This window comes from Arachis ipaensis, chromosome B08 (assembly GCF_000816755.2).
Source record: "Arachis ipaensis cultivar K30076 chromosome B08, Araip1.1, whole genome shotgun sequence".
Classification (NCBI taxonomy): Eukaryota; Viridiplantae; Streptophyta; class Magnoliopsida; order Fabales; family Fabaceae; genus Arachis; species Arachis ipaensis.
In genome coordinates, this window is record NC_029792.2 from 121,776,100 (window position 1) to 121,786,599 (window position 10,500).

General features: G+C 34.6%; 1 protein-coding gene and 1 long non-coding RNA gene across 3 annotated transcripts; one reads left to right on the top strand and one right to left on the bottom strand.

The window, feature by feature from the left end:
- On the bottom strand, positions 1,001-1,565 carry LOC107613417. The gene has a single exon (XM_016315398.2). It carries the CDS (start codon positions 1,407-1,409, stop codon positions 1,209-1,211), a length of 201 nt encoding a protein of 66 aa, XP_016170884.1. The 5' UTR covers positions 1,410-1,565; the 3' UTR covers positions 1,001-1,208.
- Positions 1,676-4,296, top strand: LOC107613416. 2 transcript variants are annotated; one of them, XR_001614050.2, is made up of 6 exons: positions 1,676-2,161; positions 2,316-2,471; positions 2,571-2,657; positions 2,967-3,043; positions 3,400-3,524; positions 3,716-4,296. It is a non-coding gene; the product is annotated as an uncharacterized LOC107613416 (long non-coding RNA). The 2 variants fall into 2 exon arrangements; XR_002353023.1 differs by having other exon boundaries at positions 3,749-4,296.

Here is a 10,500-nt window from a genome sequence, read left to right on the forward strand (position 1 = left end):
CTAAAACAGATTTTTTTAATATATTTTATACTAAATACAATATAAAAATTTAATTTAATATGTCTTTTAGTTTCTATCACCCTTCCAAACACAATAATGTGGGATACGACAAGTTTTGCACGAATCTAAACTTGTTGCATGATGGGCAAGTTTAGATCCAACTCCACATAAATCTTTTGCAAATTTGTGGCAACCTACATTTTCTGTGATTATATCCACTTGTATTGGTTTCCTTCACACGATAGTCTTGAGAGTACACGAATGAAAGTATGCAAGATAAGGTTGAAGAAATCCCCACTCGCATCTCATTTCGTCTTTTCTCGTTGAATAATTCGACACAAATATCTAAACGTCATTTCATCAATCATTTGGTGTGTGAATCAGTGGCGGAGCCACGTTATAAAGAAGAGGGAAAATGGCCCTCCAAATTAATAAGTTGTATATATAAGTTTCTAATTTTTTAGTTTAGTCTTCTTTTAATTTTTTAATTTTTTTTTTAATTTATATTTTTTATGTTGACCCCTCCTAAAAAAATTTCTAGTTCCGCCCTGTGTGAATGGGTGGCTAGAGAAATAATATGGGAACATATGGAAATGGGTACATGAAGAAATCAAAGAATAAAGATGGCTGAAGATGTTTGTACGACAGTATGAGAGTGTGTTTGATAAAAAGTTTGAGGCAGAGAAAAATGGGCAAATTCGTCACTCATCCACCACCGCTCCGGTAGTTTCTTTAAGCTTCACTCATTTAGTTTGTTCTCATACTTTACAATCGAATTACGGTTTCTGTAATTTAGCTCAATTCTCAACACAATTAGAAAACCCTAATATGATTTTTTTTAAAGTGAAAACTCAGTTGCAGTTATTAAAATACTACTTAAACTGTTCTTTTTAAATCGTAAATTGCCGAGCATGTTTATTAACAAAAAGATGAATATAATCAAGTTACCCGGGGCATGTCCATCGTATACTATAACCATATGTTTATGCAATGATCAACATTTAAATTCAGTGTACCATTTGTTTTTACTATTGTCATTTTTTAACTGTAGTTCTGTAAAGAGTCCATCAGTTTGAAACACTGATTCCTTAAACGGATAACATACAAAGGGGATTAATTACAACTACATGAAAATCAACGGGCTAAAAGAAAAAGAAAAGAGACGATCAACTTTTTCCTTGTATATATGATAGCAGAATTAGTTAATACTACTGAAGAACAAGGCGTCTGGTGCAGAGAGTACAATAATACCTTGTCTTAGTCTTGAGATAAAACGGCACAAAACAAAACCTCCACTGGCTTTCAACGTCCATAGCTTGAATCATCCCTCCACAGTAAGGGCATGACCCTGCTGCCGGGTGCCTTGACACCACTCTCTCATCTTCATCGCACACAAACACTATACACATCTCTCTCTCTCTCTCTCCTCTCTCTCTCTCTCTCAACCAAAAATTCAACTATAATTGTTGTCTTCTTTCATTTCATTTCATTTTCTTCACCGCCACACTTACGTCACCATCCCTCATAAGTAAAGCTGGGTAAATTATTTATTTAATATTTTCTCCATTTGTCAATATTTTTTTTTTCAATCTTTATCTTTACTATTTATCTTTATCTGATCTTGCTACCAATCTTGTAATATTTGAGAAATCTTTTTGTCATATGTAAAAAGCAGACTAACCTAGACACAGGATAATGATTTTTCATTTTGGTCCCTGAAATTAGCGAGTTGTACTGAATTAGTCTTTGAGATTTCAATTGCACTAAATTAGTTCCTCAGATTTAAAAAAATGTACCACGTTAATTCTTCTTCCAATTTCTGTCACTGGAGCACTGACGCCGTCAGTGACGTAGCCAGTTCTTGCCACTCTGGACAGAATGAGACGAGGTCGTTTCTAATTTGGCGCTAAACACCCCTTTGAACAACGTCGTTTGTATGTGATAAGAAATAAAATGTTAGGTACCCTTTTTTTGTTTCTACTCTTCGTCTTCTACTTCTCCATCAGTGCAGAGAAAAAAAGGTTTCTCTTCCATGAGTCACCCAAAGTAGCAACAGGTGGCTGCAATAGAATTTTTCGAGACCATTGGAACACGACGTTTGCTGTGCAGTTGTCGGAAGAGTACGTTTGTCACTACAGGGATCTTCTGTGTTATCACTGAGGTTAGTGAGGATGAATTTTTTTTTTTTCAAATTTAATGGAATGTTGTGAGGTGTGTTGATCATGGTTAAGTGTTTTGTATATTGTCAGTTCACAAGTTTTAAAGCTAATTTTGTGTTAGGATTTTGTTTTGATGTTTTGTGGGACTGTGTTTAGGGTTTCTTTTTATGCTCTGTCCCAATGGTGGAAGAATCAACACCCATCAAAGACAATAAGCCCGCTACCCTGGCTGATAACACTTCACCACCCAACATCACAGAACTAACAAATCCTAATGAAGCTGTCTACGACAAAGAGAGACCAAGAGTTACAGTAAGATATCACTTTAATTCATCTCTACTATAGGAAAAAAAGAAGGTTAATTGTAGTTGTAGTGTGATGGTTTCGATTTCAAATTGTTGGGATTTTCAGTGGCCAAACCAATTGAATGCCCCACTTGAGGTTGTTGATCCTTAGATTGCTGATATAATTAAGCTCGAAAAAGCTAGGCAATGGAAGGTAATTTATTTACATACATGTTATTGGTCATGAGACTCTTCATTTATGCAGCTACAATTGTTGCGTGCAATGTGATTGCAGAGACCATGGAACAACAAAATTATTTCTGTTTTAATCGTGGTTCTGTTCAAAATTACCGCACCTAGGGAGAATATTATATAAGGATCGAAACTCACTTTTCTTCTTTGTGTTCGTTCACCTCTCGATAATTCAACAAACACAATAATATACAGTGGGTAGCATTTTGAATTTTATTATTGGATTCCTGCTTCTAGTCCAATTAAAAAATTGTTGCCTTTCTTCCTCAAGGTACATTGATATGGCAGAAAGACTATGTCAGAAGCGTGCCCTCGAGGCATTTAGGTTGGATCCAGCTAAATGGGGAGGTAACTGCACAATAATTATATTGGTATACCCTTTTATTTGGCTTTATTGATTGCACATTATTTCATCTTGTTGGTCATTGGCCTATTGTTCTAATTCTTCTAAGCTTGCAGGTGGACATGATCTATTCTTTGTGATTACCTTTTTTTTTATTTTTTTCCCCTTTCTTCTTCTACTACTTGAGGCACACGAGTTTTTGTTCAGAATTCAGAAGTAGCATTTAGATTGAATTTTCTTGTAGACTTTTTGCTGATTAAATTTCAAAATGAATGCTCATGAGCTTTTTTTATATTCAGTAGATTCTTTTAAAATATTTAGGTGTCAATTTTTCTCATATGTTATTATCCATAAACTGCAGTGAACGTTCAGCCTCTATCTGGGTCTCCTTCAAATTTTCAAGTTTATACTGCATTGCTAAAACCTCATGACAGAATCATGGCACTTGATCTTCCTCATGGTAGACATCTTTCTTATGGATACCAGGTATTTTCAATTTTCATCATCCACCATTTTCTTTGATAATGAAATCTATCAAGTTCATGGGTTATTGGTAATTTCTTTTGGCAATTTCTTCAAGTATTAGATAGAAATCACTTTGTAGTTATTCATAAAAATTTAATGCTTTTATTACATATCTATTTATGTATAATTCTTATTAGTTGAGACTTTGTTAGGATTAACCTCTATTGTGGACCACCGGAGAACAGGGCGGCAGCCACACCCATACCACTCTAGAATACTCGATGCTCTACTAGTTCCTCTGGAGATCCTTCTGTTTGACCGCAGGAAACTCTGACTCCCACTTGCACTCATGATCCTAAACCCAAAAAGCTGCACAGTGAGGAAGAAGACGAAAAACCAGGAAAAGTGGGTAGAAGAAGAAGAGGAAGAAGTTAGGGCAGAAATCTTGGTTATAAAAGGAGACAATGACTAAATTGGAGCTAATCAAATTTATTGCCATGTCATCTAACCATTGCTGGGTCCAGTGTGGCAAGAACTGGCCACATCACTGATGGCGTCAGTGCTCCGGTGACGGAAATTGGAAGAAGGACTAACGTGGTGCATTTTTTCAAATCTGGTGGATTAATTTAGTGCAATTGGAATCTTGATGACTAATTCAGTGCAACTCGCCAATCTTAAGGACCAAAGTGGGACTTAACTCTGCAGGTGTGAAAACTAGGGGTGTGCATGGCCCGGTCCGGCCCGAAGACCCGGCCCGGTCCCGAACACTTTAGGGACTAATTTGATGTGATTTCATCGGGTCTAGGGCCGGGTATGGGTCTCAAAAGTAGACCCGGTCATTATTTCGGGTCGGGTCCGGGCCATAACTCGGGTCACCCGAAATCGGCCCGGTGGTCCGGTCATCATACACAATTAATATTTTGTGTTATTAGTGATGGATGATGGCTATTATTATGTGAAATTTAAGTATTATAAACCTTAATATTTTGTGTTATTAGTCATTATATATAAGACTATAAGTTAATGTTTTATGTTTAAAATGCATAAGACTTTAGACTAATGCATAATGCATTGTTATTTGTATTGATTTAAATATTTGGTGTTATTAGGCAATATTAGTATTGATTATGGTTATACTTTAATTTTAGAGAAGAGTTAGTTCTTATTATATTTTTCTAAGTGAATTTTACCATGTCAAATAATAGTTGGAGTCTTGGAAATTTGGATAATATCAAGAAGGTATCAAGGTAATATAATGTTAACGGCCCGGTTTTCACCCGGTTTTTACCCGGTATAATCGTGGCCCGAAAGTGTATAGGTTTCATCGGGTTTAGGGTCGGGTTCGGGTCTAACAAATAGGCTCGGTATATATTTTGGGCCGGATCTGGGTCACATCAAACCCGGTTTCACCCGGCCCATGCACACCCCTAGTGAAAACTCATACTAGCATAAAAATCATTCAATTGAAAAATATCTAATTCTCTTAAATTTCTTTCTCATTCATTTTTTTATTTAATTTACACTAAGCACGAAATGCCTTTTAATTCTATTGTTAAGAATTTTGTTTAACAATATCTATTTAAAAAAAAAACATTTCATGTTGTATTAGTTAATATTTTCCAATTCAATTTTTTCTAGCAGTTTCTATTAACATGTAATAACTGTTTATAATTTACTACATCCAAAAAAAAAAATAATAAGTCGTAAAGGAGAATAAACATGCTACTTTTGCTGTTGCTATTTGCTAGTGCGGCTAGTTGCTTTTTCAAGGAAACTTTTAAATCTAAATGCAATTGCACTTCCAACTTCCAAGTATTCACTTAGAATTTCTTAGGTGTTAAGGAAATAAGGCTTTAATTTAATGAAAATGGCGAATTAAAATTTGTATTGTAGTGTGAGATGTGCTATGGTCGCGTAAATGCGTAATGAGCATCAATTCCCTATATTTTTCTTTTTCTAAAGCGTTTTGTATTTTAGTTTTATAAACTTTTAGGTGAGGATGGAATGAGATGCAATTTTTAATAAGATTCCGATTTTTTTTATTTACTAATCATAAAAAGGTTGAGAATTAACTTTTTTGAATTAATAATTAACTAATATTTTTTTTTAATTTATCTTTCTTTTTTATTTTTATGATTAATTTTTAGCTAAAAGAAGTTAGTTTTCTAACAAAAGTATACATATAAACACACTAATTTGGTGGCAAGGAACACCCATATCACAACAAGATGCAAGAATAAAAAATAAATTAAAAAACGAATTAAAAGGATAAAAATAGGCAAAAGAAGAAAAGATAAGAATCAAGATGACTGAATTTATTAGACGCTATAATAGAGATACAATAGTTTTTCTCTTAAATTTTAACTGGTGAATGATTTTGGTAGTATACATAAGGTCGTCGTAAATTTTAACTATATTATATGGATTAATTATTTTGTTGAAAAAAATATAAAATAATATGTATAAATATTCACAAATATATAATAGTTAATTTAATAACTGATTTTCGTTATTTATGAGGTATTTTCACCTAAATGGCTAAATGTAAATCCGTTCATTCACTTGAGTATTATTAGACTAATGGGTTTTAAATAATTCTTTGCGCAAATATATTCTGTCACTTTACTAATCTTGTGTGCAAGGAAATGAAGGAAGCGGTGAATCAAAAAGTTATGCATGGAAGTCAGCGAGCACTACTTAATAAATTGTACAACCCTCAATTTTAAGTACACAACACATTCATACACTCTTCACACTTTTTACTATATTTTTTCTTAATTACAATTTCTAGGATTTAAATTCTAGACCTTTGAGATAAAGAGAGAGAAATATGTCATGTAAGGTGAAGCTCATTGGCAACACTATTCTCTCAATAAGCTTAAAACCATCATGGACTCTAAATAATTAATAATACACTTATCCTATAATTAGTGTTGATTCGGCCCAACCCAAAAGTTTAGTTCGCAAAAAACTAGTTTTTGAACATCCTTAAGACCAAAAGGAAAACAACATTCTAAGTCCCAGACCAAAATCACAAAGAATATTCTAATTCAAGCCAGACTGAAACCGCACGCAAGCCTTAGTTCAGTGTTTATCACTCTCAATAAAAATAAGAGGGTATTGTCATTTCCTTTCAATTTATACGGTATCTTTTTAAGATATTTAATATAATCATACGATATCCGTTTATGAGTTAAATCTAATTCTTTTGGATAAATATTCTATCCCATCCTTTTTTTTTTTTCAATAGACAAAGCACATCTTGATTATTCTGAAATATCAATAAGGTTTTTATTTATCTATAAAATTGTACAAATTAATTTCTATTTTAATTGATAAACGGTGATTCATCTAACGTGTTCGATAAAGTCTAATGTATCATGTCACAGTGCCAGATATCAATACCAATTTGTTAAAAGACTAAAAACTCTCTTGCAAAAACTGAAATGTCGTCGCGTAGGCCTAATTTCCCTCAGCTCTTACTGCTGCTACCTTCCTCTTCTCCCCTTCCTTTCCTTTCTTTATTTTCCAACTCGTGCCTCCGGCAATTATTGCTCTGTTCTCTATATCTCCTCCTAATGCGTTCAATTCTAACATCTCCGTTCTCAAACTCACACAGTTACACTAGTCTCCAAGAGAGACAAAAAAAGAGAGAACTGGATCGCCTCCTACGTCCGAACTCGTGCTTTTGAGTTTGCTTCTGCCTCTGGTTCCTTTGTCCGTGACTGCATTGTTCGTCGCCTGCGTCTCTTTCTTTTTTCGCCGCTGCTAGTTGTCTTGCTCGGCTGCTCTGCCCGTACTTTTGAATATGCTTCTCCTCAATTATCCTGTTTTTGATTTATTCTTTTTCTATTTTCTTTAATTAGTTCTTTTAGTTGATTTTAATAATGTGTTTCTGCATATAAATAGTTTTGAATTTTTGGAGTTAATAGCTCAAAAGGTGAGAACAAATATAATAGGAAAATAGTTAGAGTTATGGTAATTTGTCTGATGGTTCAAGGTGTGAAAACTGGAATTATGTCTCTGTTAAGTGAGGGAGGGAGAGATGAAATTGGTGAACAGAAACAATTTCAGGAAACGAGCAATTATTAGCAGTAGCAACGTGAAGGACGGTGAGGACGATGAGAATTTTGGTGTCACGGAAAAGATTTGAGATAACCTATTGAATGAGAAAAAGATTAGAAAGAGGGAATCACAGTGGTGGTGGCGAAATAGAAGGAGAAGATGGTGGTTCTGAAGATGACGCGATGGAGGAAGGAAAAAAGAAAAGGAGGAAGAGGAAGAAAAAAAGAGAGGTTGGTTCGGCGATGGTGGTACCGCTGTTAGGGGTGGCAAACGGGTCTAAACCCACCGGGTCGGCCCGCGTAACCCGCCAAAAAGGTAGACCGGACTAGAAAATTGAGACCGTCACACATCAAAATCCCGCCTAACCCGCATCGCTTAAACTGTGAGTTTTGGCGGGGTGGGACGGGCTTTTCCACTGAGCTTAGGTTTTTTTTTTTAAGATGTTCTAATTTAATGTTTTGGATTATGTTTTACGTTTGATTGATTATGTTCTAAACGTGTAAATGTTTAATTATATATTTTGGACAATATTTATTTTACTTTGGACAATGTTAGTTTTATTATTTTGTTTTAAAAAACTTGGTTTATGATTTTGTTTATTACATATTTATAATTATAAAGACTTTAATGTTCGTTGATTTAGAAATTATAATTTTTTTATGTCTTTAAAAATTATAAATTTATTAAAATAGTTGTCAAGTTTTCGATTTGCATCAATTTTACCCTTATTACTAATTTTTTGATAATTAATATTTTTCTTTTCAAATATACCCCTCCCTTATACCTATCATCATCATCATCACAACCTTCTGTCTCTCTTTCTTTCTCTTTTTTCATCCTCACCCTCATCTCCACCACCATCATCATTATTGAGTAACCACTGTCAACCTCCTCCTTCATCGTCACCGGCCAAATCCCTCATTCTCCTTCTTTCTCCTTTCTTTTCCGACTCTCCATTTCCATCCCCATCATCCTTTTTCTTCTTCTTCTTCGCACAAACCCAGCAACAACGAAGTCATCACTCTTCCTCCTTCTCTGTTAGCAAACCCAGCCTCATTAATTATTAGTACTAGTTAGATCAATACTTTTTTTTTTTGTTCCAGATTTCACACAAAGCAAAGCAAAATCCTTTTGCTGCCACACCAACCTGAAACCCTGACCCCCAACAATAAAGTTTCTTTCTTTCAATATTACTCGTATTATACCTCATTGGAAAATTAATAACACAAAAAATAAATCACAAAGAACCAAACATGATCCATTTCAACACATTTCTTCTCATTTCTCAAAATGCCAACATCCAAAACAAACAAATTTATCATCATGACCATGATCATACTCCAACCTTCTCCCCTCTCCCAAAAAAAAATTAAAAAATTAAAAAAAGAGGAGGATGAGAGAAAAGACCACATCATTAAACACCTGCATCATCAAAAAGTATGATTTTTTTTAAAACTTCATTGTTGGGCAAAAATGCATGCTTTTTGAAATTTCAATGAATATATTGAGGGTGAAAAGTGGTAAGAGCATTGCTAGAGGGATCCCTGCGAGAAGAGCTCCTCCAAAAATCGGTTCCATAGAACCTATCCCACATCTCATTCTCTGTTTGCTAACAGAGAAGGAGGAAGAGCGATGGCTTCGTTGTGTCTGGGTTTGCGTGAAGAAGAAGAAAAAGGGTGGTGGTCATCGAAGATTGGGGCTCAACGGAGATAGTGGTGATGGAGATGGAGAGTCGGAGAAAAAAGGAGAAAGAAGGAGAATGAGGAGTTTGGCCGGCGACGATGAAGGAGGAGGTTGACAGTGGTTGCTCAATAATGATGATGGTGGTGGAGAGGACGGTGAAGATGAAAAGAGAAAAAGAAAGAGAGACAGAGGGTTGTGATGATGATGATGATGATAAGTATAAGGAAGGGGTATATTTGGAAAGAAAAATATTAATTATCAAAAAATTAGTAATAAAAGTAAAATTAATGCAAATTGAAAACTTGAGGGACAAAATTAACAAATCAAAACTTAGAGATATTTTTAAAACTTTTAGCAAATTTCAGGGACAAAAAATATATTTTACCCTTTTAATAAATTGGTATTGACATCTAACACTGTGACATGAAACATATACGTTAGATAGGTCACCGTTTATTAACTGAAAAACATGGAATAATTTGTTCAATTTTATAGATGGATGACGGGGCTGGTTGAGATTTTAGTAGGGCTACACATGGATCGGATAATATCCGCGGTAATTATCTGCAACCGATCCGAATTTTGCGGATATTATCCGTTCCGCAGAGCCATCGGATCAGATCAAATCAGATCCGCACTATGGTAGGATCGGATTGCGGATTTGGCAGTGATATCCGCAAATCCGATCCGCATATCCGCACGTCTTAGATCTTGTGTTATTATTAATTTTTTTTTGTTATTCAAGAGAACTTTTACTGATAGTATTTTAGCAGTAAATAGGTTTAAACAAATAAAAAAGGATTTTCTTGACTTTTTTTGTAAAAACAGCTAAGCAGTGCCTTAAAATAGTTTTTTTTTAATTATACGGATATACCTGATATCCGATCCAATCTGATCCGATCAGCAAATATGCGGATCGGATCCAACTTGAAAATCTGCGGATATCGTATCTAATCTGATCCGATGAGTACAATGGAAATTGGATAGAATTATAGGCTATATCCGATCTAATCCGATTCGTGTGCAACCCTAAATTTTAGGATGATTAAGATGCACGTCGAAAAAAAAAAAAATAGGGACAAGATAAAAAATTTACCAATACCTGATATTCTGATCCGATCAGCAAATATGCGGATCGGATCCAACTTGAAAATCTGCGGATATCGTATCTAATCTGATCCGATGAGTACAATGGAAATTGGATAGAATTATAGGCTATATCCGATCTAATCCGATTCGTCCGATTCGT